The following is a 15,618-nucleotide window of genomic DNA, read 5'->3' as shown; positions in this document are numbered from 1 at the left end:
TTTCTGTTTACTTTACTTCCTGTAAAACTACACTTAATGCTGGATGCCAGGGAAAATATGTGTGATGTTCTAATGCAACATTTGTAGGGCAGTTTCATGTTGTATCTTAAGTTTTGCTTGTATTATTACAATATATATGAGACATTTCATTTTGTTGATTTAGGCAAGATGTGACTTATTTTATGTATTTTCAGTCCCTGATGTCTTAGGCAGTTATCCTGAAGGGAAGTATACCTAAAGTAGACAAAATTTTTCTTCAGCAGAAGGTATCAGTAAGAATATTGTGTAAAATATAAAACTGTAACAAGTTGCAGAAGCCTTTTTAAGAATCTTGGAATTCTTATACTCATCTCCCAATACATTTACTCCTTAATGGTTTTTGTTGCCGATGATAAATATCAGTTTCAGCAGTTTGTGATATGACCATTCACATTGTGAGACACAAAAATAATTATCATGTAGATTGTACTTCCTTGTCTAGTGTTCAGAATGTTGTTATGTAGGATATTTAACTAGCGCCCATGTAACAGAAAGCAATAAATTGAGAATACTATCAATTTGAAAGAAAAATTTAAAGAAAACCTTGTTAGTAACTCAACAAATTATTTGAATATCTAGATTCTGGGACTGGATACGTTTTTTGGGCACACGACAGAAAGCAATGTTTATTAAAAATATTGTATGAAAAATTAATGATGTACTATAAATAGTAGTCAGTATTAATTATAGATGTAAAAAATACTTTCTCCAAAACATACCATTCCAAACAAGTTGTCGTAAATTTTAAGCTAGTGAAACTGAGAAGGCACCAGCATTTCTTAAATTACCAACTTCCTTACTAATTTACTCAATTAAATTTATAAGGCATAAGCATGAATAAAATGAAGTATTTTAGTGATAAATTTCTTGTCCAGCATGAAGAACATATCTGTGATGATTCCAAAACTGTGGTAACAATTTTGAAGAAAATGTCAGCCCTTGTTGCACTTTTCTTTTTACTTTAAACCACAATAGGTTTTGGCCTCCAAGACACCCTGTGCCTGATTTATACCAATAGATAATGACCTTGGGTTGGGCCAAAAGCAGTAATGGTTTAAAATAAACAAAAAATAAAGAAAATTACACCTGCTGCTGACATTTTCTTGAAAATTTTAGTGATAATTTATTGTTAACACAGGACACAGATATAATTTGTATGATGTCTTTGTCTCATGTTAATGTATACTTTCACTCGTTCCACATCCTTAATGTTCTCCTTCTTGATGAGATCTATTGACTACTATGAATGAATGAATTGAGTGAGTGAATGAACGGTTACAGTATTAGAGAAGGAAAGTTGCTACTCATCATATAGCAGAGATGCTAAGTTGCGATAGGCACAAAAAAAGATTCACACAATCATAGCTTTCAACCATTAGACACAAGTAGACACACACGCGCGCACACACACACACACACACACACACACACACACACACACACACACACACACACACACACACACACACATGCAAATGCAACTTGCACACATGTCTGCAGTCTCAGATAACTGAAACCACACTGAGACTGAGACTGCAGACGTGTTTGCAAGTTGCGTCTGCATGTGTGTGTGTGTGTGTGTGTGTGTGTGTGTGTGTGTGTGTGTGTGTGTGTGTGTGTGTGTGTGTGTGGTGTGTGCGTGTGTGTATGTGTGTGTATTGCTGACAAAGGCCTCAATGACCGATAGCTACAATTGTGTGAATCTTTTTGTTGTGCCTATTGCGACTCAGCATCTCCGCTATATGGTGAGTAGCAAGTTTCCTTCTCTAATATTGTTACGTTCCATCCTGGATTTTCCATTGTTTGAATGGTTACTATAATATAAACGATTTACCACTGAAAAATAAGTATGTTCAAACTGTAGATGTAGAGTGTCTGCTGAGACCTAAGAAACCTTGGAGGCCCTAATCTGGCCAGAGTAAACAAGTGAAAGCATAAAATAAATCAGTAAGTCAATGTTTCTGCTTTACCATTACCTGTTGGATTTCCTGGATTTATAATCACTATAGCACGAGGGTTACATACTTTTCTAGCTTCATCTAAGGCACGTTGCAGCTCAGCTAGATCCAAGCCCCAGCAACTTTCTTCCTCTAGATAATATGGTATCTAAAAAACAAAATCTTGCAAAAGGAATGACTTCCACAGCTCATTCATGTGCAAATTACTGAACACAAAACACTTGTACAGAAAGATTAAAGAAGAGCAAGACCAAAATAAATTCACTGACCTGCATCATGTTAAATTCTGAAAGAGTAGCAGAGTATAAAGGATACTGGGGAATTGGAGTCATGACACCAGCCTTTTTCCCATTCATTTCTCCTATCAGCAAGTACAGTACCATCTGAAACATCAATATCATTGATAAGAAAACATTTTTCACTTTTCAGTTATTGTTAATTAACAAATATGTGTATGGGCAAGGAAGGGGTTGTTGCAGTGGTGTGTGTGGGCATGGAGTGCACAGCCATGTGTGTGTTATCACATTCCTTAACACATTCAGCACTATGCCCGTACACTATACGAGCACACATGTATCGGCCATGTGGACAGTGCCTGTATACCATATGGGCACATCTTTTCCGTCCACTGAAATGCGTTTGCTACATGACTGCTGCCAGTAGGGTAGCTGTAGTAGTTCACATTTTGTTCACTAGATGCAGCAGCAGTCTATTTACAAGTATGCCTTCACTGAATATGTCGTATGAACATCAGACATTAACTTTCAGAATTGTCATGGAGGACAAACAAGGAACCTGAATCTCCCCCCCCCCCCCCCCCCTTCTTTTATTCAAGCAAAACAATGAAGTGGAAAAAAAATTTCTTTCACATTTTCTCAGTCTACTGTTAATTGTTTTATTTTGCAGAAGGGAGTCACCAAGCAGAATATATCTCAAGTGGAATTTATAAAAAAAAAGTTAGCTTGGACTTGGTAGCTGCAAGAAGAGACATTAGACCACTGGAACCATGACTAACTATTAGCCTAGATAGAAATTTTGTTTGCTATTTTATAGAAAAGGTACTACCCACTGCCAACAAAGTAAAAACCACATGCTACTGTGAAGTTTGTTCTGATGATGGAGGGTAGGAGGACATGTTGAATTGCAGACAGGCACAAAGAAAAGATTGTTATATATTAAGCTTTCGGGCTAAACCATTTACTGGAAATATGAAACACACATGCATTCACATAAGCAAGCACACCTCATAAACAGAAGACTGCCTGAGCAGCAAGAAAAAGCACTCACGTTTGTAGGTGTTCTTTCTTGTGCAAATATATGTGTGCTTCTCTTTCCTGACGAAAGCATTGTCTGAGAGCTTAATGTGTACCGGACTTTTTGCTGTACCTGTCTGTTGCTCAATGTTTCATCTTTAAACTGAGTAGCAATCTGTCCTTTCCATAATTGTTGATATTCCAACGTGGACCTTCCGGTGTTTGAAAGGAAGGAAAGAGACTGTGTACAAGAAAAGAAAGCAGTTGATGGGGCAAAAACTGCAATGTTTGACTTTGTGTATCACAATGTTTTCAAATTACCATTTGGAAGTAAATTGTCTATAAATTCCATGTAATCTTTCTTGTCTCACAGTATGTATTTTTTTCAATCTGCTTTAAATCTTTGGGAGCAAATGTAACACCTTTTCTGGGTGGTGGTGGTTGTGGTGGTGGTGCGTGGGGGGGGGGGGGGGGGGGTGAGTTTTTTCATGTTTTGGCAATGCTAATACACCAATACTGATGTGAACATATGTATAAGCAAGCATATTTCATAATTTATAAATTATGGGGTTTAAAATGCTGCTAGATGTGTGCCTCTAAGATGCTTTACCACTGAGTGATGGTTCCGTCAGTTTGCTGGAAAATTACCAGTTCACCTATGCAGTTGAAGGGGAGGGATGGCAGTACTGAATGTATTAATAATTTAATGACATCACAATTAGCAGTTTTGCTACCTTTATGCCTGTAGTCGCGCCACATGTCATGACAATATCCTCCCAAGAGCTTGGGGCACCATCTCTCCTTTCTATAAATTCTGCTACATGTCTCCGGATCACTTCAGTTCCAGCAGATTCAGGATAAGACCCTAGAAAAATTTTATGAAGCACTTTTCAAAAATACTAATGTTGCAAATTTGAGCTGCAAGACAGTGAACTTTATAGGTTAGAGTGATTGAAGTAAATAATTTAGTATTAAAGTCAGTCACACAAACCCACACTGCCACCTGGACAACTAGCCAGGATCTCTTTGACTCGATATTTTACATCGTAGGGAAATCTGGGGTCGTTCAATAACACTGGATATGAAACCACAGCAAGCACCTAAAATAGATACTCCAGTAAAAAGACAATATTAATATATATTCATAATACATACATTTCATTTGGAAGTAAAATTCATTGCAAAATTTTTAACTATATTTACTAAAGTTACCTGTCTAACAAATGTGATAGGCACTTGCCCCATGCCATGACAGTCAGCAATGTTTGCTTTAATAACTTCTGTAAATGGTTTCTTGACACCCTGCACGAAACAACCAAACAGTAACAAGTCAGTTAAAAACAACAATGGTTTTTGAATTACAATATGTATAGTACTGACAAGATTCGAACAAAAAAGAGGGGAGGGGTGGGGGTGCGTGTAATCTTGAGTGGTCCGTTCCACCAGTACCCCCCTCCCCCCCCCCCCCCCACGCTTGCCCCCACCCCCTCTGCAGGCAGACACACACGTACACACACACACAAACACACACACACACACACACACACACACACACACACACACACACACACAAAGTAAACTGTTTAGCTTTCAGTCTTTTGTCATGTGGCCCCTATAACATTAAATAAATGAAAGGTGAGCCACTCACACTGCAGCACACTTAATTCTCTAGCCAAAGAGCTGTAATTTGCAAAACAAGTAATTTTAAAATCTGTGCTGCTCTCAGATTGTCATCTGAAAAACAGAGGGCAGGTCTCCACTTACAGTTACAGTTATGCTGTTTCAAGAAGTAAAAGACACTTGTTAATTGGAGCCACACTGAAATGTGTTTTCTACAGACACTAAAAATAATCTCATACTATGGTAGTATGAGCCAATGCATAATCAAAAATGGAAATGGGTCTCTGAAAAAAAGAAATTTTTAGAAATGATAGTCCGTCAGTCACTGTTTATTATCTCAAGATTATTGGTTTCACACACTGTTGCCAATCTTCAGAGCTGTTAAACATATAAACATAAATGATAGTAGGATGTTAATTCTGAGTTAAGTATTACAAAGCTAACAAAGTTTTATCTTTTGACAAAACTCATAGCTGCAATCAATACATACGCCCTACTGTAAGTTCAGGAGACGCAGATCATTTTCCTAGATCATTTTCCTAGATTGTTACCAACTTCTTACAGTTTTTATGGTATTATAGTGTTTTTATAATGTTTGTTGGCAAATTATCTTTCAAAATTATTTAACATAGGTAGTATATATCCACTTTAAATAATGGAAAATCCAGGATGGACTGTAACAATATCATGAGAAGGGAAGTTGCTACTCTCCGTACTGCAGAGACCCTGAGTCATGGATAGGCTCAACAAAAAGACTCTCACAATTAAAGTTTTCAGCCATAAAGGCCTTTGTCATCAATACTAGACACACACACACACACACACACACACACACACACACACACACACACACACACACACGCAGATATATATACTTTTTTTTGGGGGATAGGGTGGGGAGTTGTTCTGGTCCTGGGTGCGGGGGGACTTGCCTTGGAGGGGGGGGGGGACAGGTGTGCACTCGCACACGTGTGCATAGCCATTTGCACATATATGTGTGGATGGATGTGTGTGTGTGTGTGCAAGTGTGTGCTGTTGTGGTTGGCAGGCGAGCCAACACTGTGTTACTTGAGGAAGCCGAAAGGCACGCGTTTTAGCTCACGCAGGCTGGCGTGAGGTCTGGAACAGGTCAAGGAAATTAGAATTTAGAAAAAACGGACGTAGCTGGTGGAATACTTAACTTTAATCCATTAATGGTGAACGTCGCTCTTGACGGTACATGATTCACAGTATCAATAGTAACTGGTAATGGCGCCTTGCTAGGTCATAGCAAATGACATAGCTGAAGGCTATGCTAACTATCATCTTGGCAAATGAGAGCGTATTTTGTCAGTGAACCATCGCTAGCAAAGTCGGTTGTACAACTGGGGCGAGTGCTAGGAAGTCTCTCTAGACCTGCCGTGTGGCGGTGCTCAGTCTGCAATCATTGATAGCGGCGACATGTGGGTCTGACGTATATTAACGGACCGCGGCCGATTTAAAGGCTACCACCTAGCAAGTTTGGTGTCTGGCAGTGACACCACATGTGCCTGTCCTTTTCCCCCCCTAAGGTAAGTGTTTCCACTCCCGGGATTGGAATGACTCCTTACCCTCTCCCTTAAAACCCACATCCTTTCGTCTTTCCCTGTCCTTCCCTCTTCCCTGATGAAGCAACCTTGGGTTGGGAAAGCTTGAAGTTAATGTGTGTGTTTGTGTGTTTTTTGTCTCTATCAACATACCAACACTTTCATTTGGTAAGTTACAGCATCTTTGTTTATATATCACACACATGTCTGAGACAGTCTCAGGCAACTGAATGGGAGTGTGGTTTCAAGTTGGGTTAAGGAAGCTTGTAAATATCTGGAAAGGTTTGACATTCAAGAAGTTCAGATGTTAAATAGGGATATATTTTGGACTATGATGCAAAATTTGGAAGGATTTCAAGTTGAAAGAACTAAGAAGACTGGAAGCACCTGGATGGATGAACAGAAGCAACAGCACAGCGTCCATATGAAGGAGCACTGGAGAAAGAGGGCACTTCAGACAAAGAAGAAATAGAATTGGTGATCCTAAGTGGTCAGTTCACAAATAAAAAAAATAGAGAAAGGTGAATTTCACAAAGTATCTGAATATGAAAACCATGTTATTTCCTACAAAAAGATTTTCATTCTCCCAGGACATCATAATATGCTAGCATTCAATGAGTTCTATAATCCTGCAACAACTGATGGCAGGGATGTAGACCTATAATTGTGTGCATTTGTCCAAGGGCTATCTTGAATGATGGGGGCATTTCTGAATTGCTTGGAACCCTTTGTTACTCTAGTACTTATTTGAAACTGTTGTCAAGTGGGAAATAAGTTCTTCATACACGTATATTGTACGGATAGGTTGAAGTTTGGTATACTGGAAGTCAGAGAAGTGTGATGATAAGAAAAGCAGAACTTCTGGTCTGAGAGTACAGGGATATAAATACAAAATAAAATAGTGGTCATGCAGGAGCATGTCTAATAATAAATAAGAAAATAGGAATGGGGGTAAGCTTCCATGAACAATATAGTGAATGTGTGGTGTCACCGCCAGACACCACACTTGCTAGGTGGTAGTTTTAAATCGGCCGCGGTCAATTAGTACATGTCGGACCCGCGTGTCGCCACTGTGTGATCGCAGACCGAGCGCCACCACAAGGCAGGTCTCGAGATACGGACTAGCACTCGCCCCAGTTGTACGGACGACTTAGCTAGCGACTACACGGACGAAGCCTCACTCCTTGGCCGAGCAGATAGTTAGAATAGCCTTCAGCTAAGTCAATGGCTACGACCTAGCAAGGCGTCATTAGTAACATTGCATGTATCTAAAGAGTCTCACTTGTATCGCCACAATCTCCAGATGTACCACAAGGATGGATTAAAGTTAAGTATTCCAGCAGCTACGTACTTTTCTTTATAGCATTCATTACGTATCCTGTTTCAGACCTCACGCACCCTGCTTTGGCTTAGCGTGTGCCTTTCGGCTTCCTCTCATTGTATCTAGGCTGTCTTGTCTAGACACAACAGAATGTATTATCATATCACATGGAGCCATTAGTTACCACAACAGTACAAGTTCATATGCCAACTAATTCTGTAGATGAAGAAATTGAAAGAATGTGTAATGAGGTAACAGAAATCCTTCAGATATTTAATGGACATGAGAATTTAATTGTGATGGGGGACTGGAATATGACCATATGAACAGGACATGAAAGAAAAATAATAGGAGAACATTGACTGGGGGAAAGTCATGAGAGAGGAAGACACATGGTAGAATTTTGCTAATAACATAATTTAATAAGTAGTAGTAATGGCTTTAAAATCATTAAAGGAGGCTACATATTGAGAGATACCTGGAGATACAGGAAGATTTAAAATGTACTACAGATTTTTAAGACAGAGATCTCAAAACAAAATTTTGAAGTACATAACATTTATAAGGACAGAACTGGACTCTGACCATAATATATTGGTTATGAAATGTAGATTAAAACTGAGGAAAAGCAGAAAAGAGGGAAATTAAGGAGTTTGGACTTTGATAAGTTAAAAAAACTAGCAGTTGTTGAGGGCTTCAAATGGAGTGTTAGGCATCAATTAACTGAAGCAGGAATAAAGAAGGCCATTAAAGATGACTGGGTAGCTTTGAGAGATGAAATAGTGAAGGCAGTGAAGGATCAAATAGCAAAAGAAAAAGAAGGCCCAGCAGAAATCTTTTCATAACAAGCAAAGTATTGAATGCTATGAATATAATAGAGGGAAACATTCCATGTGGGAAAAATATATCTAAAAACAAAGATGATGTAACTTACCAAACGAAAGCATTGGTATGTTGATAAACACACAAACAAACACAAACACACACATAAAATTCAAGCTTTCGCAACCAATGGTTGCTTCATCAGGAAAGAGGGAAGGAGAGGGAAAGACGAAAGGATGTGGGTCTGTGTATGTGCGGATGGATATGTGTGTGTGCGCGAGTGTATACCTGTTCTTTTTTTTCCCCCTGAGGTAAGTCTTTCCACTCCTGGGATTAGAATGACTCCTTACCCTCTCCCTTAAAACCCACATCCTCTCGTCTTTCCCTCTCCTTCCCTCTTTCCTGATGAAGCAACCATTGGTTACAAAGCTTGAATTTTGTGTGTGTGTTTGTGTTTGTTTGTGTGTCTATCAACATACCAATGCTTTCGTTTGGAAAGTTACATCATCTTGTTTTTAGATAGATAAAGTATTGAATGCAATTGACAAAAGGAGAAAATACAAAAATGCAGCTGGTGACACAGGCAAAAGCACAAAAATGAGTTATATGTGATGACTTCAACATTAATTTATAAGTAATTGTGCAAGAAAAGGAATGTTGGGAGAGGTTTTAAATTACTATCTTCTAATGCATAATTTGTTCTTTCCAACCAAAGTGTAGCGGAACAGTAGCACAACTATAGACAACATTCTTGTTCATTCTTCATTAATAGAGCAACATTCCATTAGTAAAAGCGTAATTGGCCTTTCAGATCATGACACACAAATTTTAACACTAAAAGGGATTTGTGTATGCTCACATTTTATATATAATTACAAACTGTTTCGAAGTGTGTGGCGAACAGCACAAGGTTGAGTGTTTAAAGTCAATATACTGTAAAAATATTACTGTTGCTGTTAAGTAAAATATATGTGCAGTATTTAACAATAACTTTCTGAGTATAACAGGTGAATTAAATAAAAACTTTTTTTTAAGGAATCATATGACACACTTAGAAAACAGCTTTTGATGACTGCCATTTGAAATAAACTTCTTTGTTACTGACAAGGGGGAGTTTGACTCAATAATTAAATTGCTGAAGACAAAGAACTGTCATGTATATGATGGGCCATCTAGCATAATACTAGGGTATGGTGCTGTGTATGTTGGCCCAGTACTTAGCCATATTCATAGATTTCCCCACAGGAATGGTCAATTTCCTGGAAGAGTAAAGTACTCAGTAGTGAAACCATTTTATAAAATAGGAGAAAATGATAATGTTGACAATTTTAGACCTATTTCTACACCATCAAAGTTATTAATATAATAGAAGGAAACATTCCACGTGGGAAAAATTATATATAAAATCAAAGATGAGGTGACTTACCGAACGAAAGCGCTGGCAGGTTGATAGACACAAAAGCTTGAATTTTGTGTGTATGTTTGTGTTTGTTTGTGTGTCTATCGACCTGCCAGCGCTTTCGTTCGGTAAGTCACCTCATCTTTGATTTTATATATAATTTTTCCCATCAAAGTTATTTATACATAAGGGTAATTAGTCATTTCAGTTCACATAATTTGCTGAAATGTACAGTTTGTTTGTATAAGTGGTTTGACAACTGAAAAAGCTTCATTCTCTTTTCTCTGCAACACAATGGACATGTTAAATAAAAAGCTTCTAACACTAGGTGTCATCTTTGATTTCACTAGAGTGTTTGATAGTTCTGATCAGAAAATATTATTGCAGAAGTTGGACCATTATTGAATAAGAATAGCAGCTCACAATTGGTTCCCCTCATATTTTAAGAACAGACAGCATAAGATAATTCTCCACAGTATAAAGAATAACTGTGATAAGGAGTCTGACTGGGCATGACTAAGTGGGCAGGTGCCTCAGTTTTCAGTGCTGGTACCGCTGCCATTTCTTACATGTGTAAATGATATGCCTTCCAAAGACAGGTAATTCCAAAATATTTTTGTTTGCTGATGACTGAAGTTTTGTAGTGAAGACTGTTGAGTGCAGCATAGGCAGTGTATCAAATAACGCAGTTGTGGACCCAAGTTCATGCCTTGTAGAAAACATATTTATGCTGAATCACAGTAAGATTTGGTTTTTATAGTTAATAACATACAGTTAAACTAAAACTGACATTTTGATTACACAGAATGAGCACATGCTTAGTGAGTCTGAACAATCCAAATTCTTTGGTGTTCAGACAGATGGTAAGCTATCACTGAAAGCCCAGGTTCAGGATCTTGTTCAGAAAGTGAATGCTACTATACCGACTTTTACAACGTATTTTCATAAGTCATATCCAATCTGAAGTTAGGCTACTTTGCTTATTTTCATTCACTTATGACACACGGAATAACTCTTCCCATTCACAAAGGATATTTTTGACTCAGAAATGGACAGTTCAAGCAATATGGAATGTAAGTTTACTAACATCTTGTTGACCCCTATTCTGGAATCTGGGAAGTCTGACATTGGCCTCTTAACATATATTTTCTTAAAATATCATTTGTTGCTAACTAGATAAGCTTATTCCCAAGAATCAGCAGCTTTTATTCAGTTAATACTAGGCAGAAATCCAATCTGCATTAGCATCACACCTCCCTGACTCTTGTGCAGAAAGCCATGCAGTATTCTGCTGCATCCACTTTCAATAAGGTACCACAAGAATTTAAAAAAAATCTTAGCAGTAATCCATTCAATTTCACGTCTAAGTGAAGAATTTCTTCATGGCTTACTACTCCTATTCTGTTGGTAGCCAACAGAAAAAAATTAAGACAATTCCTTTGTTATGTTTTTGATTATACTAATACATACTCAGCATCTTGTCTGAATAGGATGCATGTAAATTCTTTCGATCAGTTATTAACTTTTCTGATGTTAATTTTATGTACTGACTTCTTCCACGAATATGTCAATTTGCTCCTCAGTTTGGAGCTACAGAACTAAAAGTGTAAAATAGGAAAAGAAACACAGATGTCTAAAGAGTGGGATTGACAGGCAGTGCAATATCGCAAATTAGGAATGGCTAGATGAGAAATGCAGTGATGTAGAAGCGTGAATAACTAGGGGAGAGATAGATGCCACACATAAGGAAATTAGAGCGACCTTAGGGAGAAAGAGGAGCTGTTGTATGGATATCAAAAGCTAAGAGGCAAGCCAGTACTAAGCAAAGAAGGGAAAGCAGAAATATGGAAGGAACATATAGAGGCCCTATGCAAGGGAAATGAACTCCAGTATAATACTGTAGAAAGGGAAGAGGAAGCTGTTGTGTTGTCTGAACAAGACACAGCCAGGGCAAAAGCACCACAGGCACAAAGATACGAACTGGTGCCGGTGCCATAGAGACTTGGCACTTGTGCGCGTTCCACCAGCACCACGGGTGGTGCTCAGGAGGAAGGCAGCGATTTCACCTTGGCCAGTTGCCGACCAAGTACAATCTGCCATGACCGGACAACAGCAGACAGAAACTTGCTCAGAAGATAGAAGAGCAGCTCTCGCTCACTTGGTTGTAGATCGTCATCCAGGGCTGACTTAGGCAGGGAACGTCATATAGTGAACTCTTAGAAGCGAACAGACATTTGTTGTAAATTGCATTTGCCATGTACTGCGAAGTTTACCTATGATTATTTGCACTAAGCCATTCAAGACCCTTTTTGTGTTATATTACAAGCAGTGTTGCAGACTTCATTATTTGACAAGTCACAAAAATAAATAAACTCATTTGTGTGATTTTTGTCACTAATTTCTTGGAGTGTTGTAGAACCTTCGTTTTCCTATCCTGTTACCTGACACTGGGGCATAGCTGTGTAATAGTGTCACGGAGAAATTGTCTTAGTGGTGTGCTGCACCAGAATACGTTTTAGGAACTCATAATCTCGGCCTACCGTAACAACGGTGGCAACACAGCCTTCACAGGAGTAACGACGAGGCCTTTACAAAACTGGCGACGACGGCTTACAAAATTGGCGACGACGGTTTACAAAATTGGCGAAGAGGGCTTACTAAAGAAGTAGAGGAAGATGAGATGGAAGATATACTGGGAGAGTTATTTGACAGACAAATGAGAGACCTAAATTGAAATAAGGTCCTCGGAGTGTACAATATTGCATAAGATCTATTCGGGTCCTCGGGAGAGCTCGTCGTGACAATCCTATTCCACTTAGGGTGCAAAATATGTGAGAGGCGAAATATACCATCAGACTTAGAAGAACGTAATAACACCAAATACAAAGACGGTAGATGCTGGTAGGTGTGAATATTAATAAACTACCAGATTAATAAGTCATTGGTGCAAAATACTTACACGAATTATTTACTATAGAATGGAAAACTGATGAAAGGCTAAGGACGGTTTGGGCTTTTGGTGAAATGTGGCAACATGTGAGGCAATACTGGTCCTGTACTTTATCTTAGAAGACAGGTTAAATAATGGCAAACCTATACGTTTGGAGAAAGTGATCGGAATGCCCTCTTTCGATACTCAGAAACGGCATTCCCCACACTCGCGCATCGAAGATGCCTTCTCGTGTGTGAAGGTCCTACGATTATTGCGTTAGAACAATGTACCACACTCGGTCGACCGTGTTTAACATTCAAACATTTACCTCTATGCACCACTACCATAAAGAATTTAGAGTGAGATAGTGGTATACTGGTGCCATCCTCTTCCAGACAGGGGATTGTGCGTGTGTATATGAGACTCAGCTGCTCACCCGTCCAGCTAGTTCCTTTCAGAATGCTGCTGTTTACCACTACTTAATAACTGACCATCAGTGAGTTGAAAAATGTTAATGCCAGCTTAGCAGCTGTTATAATCTTCGAAGTTATTGTAAAAGTGGAGAACGCTCAACGGGGTACAGAGGTGCATTTCTCCGAGTCGGAATAGGACCGACGTGAGAGATCGAAGATCTGTCGTCGACGGTGTACGAGACACATTCTCGAGACGTCGATATCTTCAGCAGTACGAGCACGACACCGGTTGTCGACGTGTACTCTGTCTGATCAAAAGTATCGGGAATTGTGTAGTGTGGAACTGACCGCCAGATACCGAGAGAGGCAGACGTGCCAGTATAAGAGGAGGAGGGAACCGTAACAGCAGAATGGGATGGTCACACGAGCTCAGTGACTTTGAACGTGGACCAGTCAACCAGAGTAAGAAATCCACCAGGAGCATTTCAACCCTCGTAAAGCTCCCCGAGTCAACTGTTGGTGATGTGCTGTGAGATGGAAGCAACGTGAGGGAACAACCACAGATAAAGCGACACCAGGCAGGCCTCACGTACTGGTAGACAGGGAAACAGTTGCCAAGTTCTGCCAGCTGTTCTACTAGCACAGTGACCAGTGACTGTGTACAACTACCTAAAAAGAACGGCGTACTACGGTCGGGCAGCTCCTCGTAAGCCGTGCATTTCTACGGTCCGTATTATGTGGTGATTGAGATGGTGTAAAGAGCGGCGTCACTGTACAGTGGATGACTGGAAACGAGTGATTTGGAGTGCTGAATTACACTAGATCCTGTGGCAGTCTAATGAGAAGGGTTTGGGTTTGTCACATGTGTCGAGAGAATTACTTGCTGTGATGTGCAGTGCCAACAGTGAAGTACAGAATAGATGGTGTTAGAGTAAGGGAGTGTTTTTCATGTTCCCCTTATTGCACTTAAGAAAATGTTGAATGCGAGAGAATATGAACACATTTTACATCATTGTGTTCAGCGCAAAGTAGAGGAGCAGTTTGGAGACGACGACTGTTTCTACTGGCATTATAGTGCACCCTGCCACGAAGTGTAGCATTGTAAGACAATGGTTCATGCATAATACTAGTCCTGGAACGGACTAGTCTGCCCAGAGTCCTGACCTGAACGAAATGGAACACCTTTGGCACGAATTACAATGTCGACCTAGCACAAGCTTCCAGTGTCCAGCATCAGTACTTTTTCTGGTTTCAGTTGTTGAGGAGGAATGGGCTTCCATTACTCCAAAGACATTCAGATACCTCATTGAAAGTGTCCTCGGTAGAGTTAATATGATGTTCACTAACTGGTGTCCAGATACTTTTCATCAGGTAGTGTATAAGGAAGTTAACTTTTGAAAACTCTGCACATTGCATGTATTTAAAATTCGTGTGGGGTGGATTAATGATAACATGTTGGCATCAAATTTCACAACAATTCTGCCAAACACTGTTGTGGACGTGACACACGATGGGAAGGTCGTCACCTCTCCTCTTACCTACATTTTACCTCTCTTTTGTACAGTCATCAGAACCCCATACCATCATTGAAATAGTGCAGTTTTCCGACAGGTCGGCAAGAAAAACATTTTAGACACTTTGGCACTCAGAATCGATACAAAACGTCCTCAGGAGGTGGGTGGCACGAAGAGCATCAATGAAACAACTCCTTATCACAGGGCGTTGATTCCTACACATTTTGCATTTGAAACCAACATTTTGCAGTGTAATGTGCAACAGAATGACATTTCTGACAAAATTCGGCTTTGCTGACCTCCATCCCCAGACGTTTCAACCCTATTCTATCGACTTCGTAGGGCTGCAGTCATACTGAATGCGATGTGACCTCTTTGGTGTGTAGTGCTACCACAGTTTGTGCTCTGGTATATGAGGTGGCCGGTCAAATCCATTTGATACGATCCGAACGTGATCCAAAGTAGTAAAGGGCGTTTGTGCTGTTTCAGCCCCCCTGTTCCACACCTTCCTGTGGCGTCGTCATAGAGGGTGCAACATTGACATGTGCATGAATAAAACTAGGAAAGGGTCCCTCTAACACGCCAACTAGGCAGCACTGTCTTTGTTGAACACGTCAGAAATACACCTGACCGAGACTTGACACCCGTGCAGCCAAGTTGTGCCCTGTGTGGCTGCTCTTGCGTCTGAGGGCAGGCAACCCCACCTGCGAGGTGTCGAAGGGATTTTCTTTGTATCCGGCGTTATCTTCTGCTGCTTTCTAATGCTGCTTTTCAGGCTATCT

General features: G+C 39.8%; 1 protein-coding gene across 1 annotated transcript in view; it reads right to left on the bottom strand.

Moving 5' to 3' along the window:
• LOC124605285 (alanine aminotransferase 1-like) overlaps positions 1 to 15,618 on the bottom strand; it is a 69,253-nt gene that overhangs the window by 36,868 nt on the left and 16,767 nt on the right. The window contains exons 2-6 of the mRNA XM_047136862.1: positions 4,463 to 4,552; positions 4,242 to 4,350; positions 3,985 to 4,115; positions 2,267 to 2,380; positions 2,016 to 2,145 (exon numbers count right to left, since the gene is read on the bottom strand). Coding sequence (XP_046992818.1) covers positions 2,016 to 2,145; positions 2,267 to 2,380; positions 3,985 to 4,115; positions 4,242 to 4,350; positions 4,463 to 4,552 — 574 coding nt within the window. The remainder of the gene's footprint in view (positions 1 to 2,015; positions 2,146 to 2,266; positions 2,381 to 3,984; positions 4,116 to 4,241; positions 4,351 to 4,462; positions 4,553 to 15,618) is intronic.

This window comes from Schistocerca americana, chromosome 3 (assembly GCF_021461395.2).
Source record: "Schistocerca americana isolate TAMUIC-IGC-003095 chromosome 3, iqSchAmer2.1, whole genome shotgun sequence".
Taxonomy (NCBI): domain Eukaryota; kingdom Metazoa; phylum Arthropoda; class Insecta; order Orthoptera; family Acrididae; genus Schistocerca; species Schistocerca americana.
This window is presented reverse-complemented; position numbering and strand designations above follow the sequence as displayed.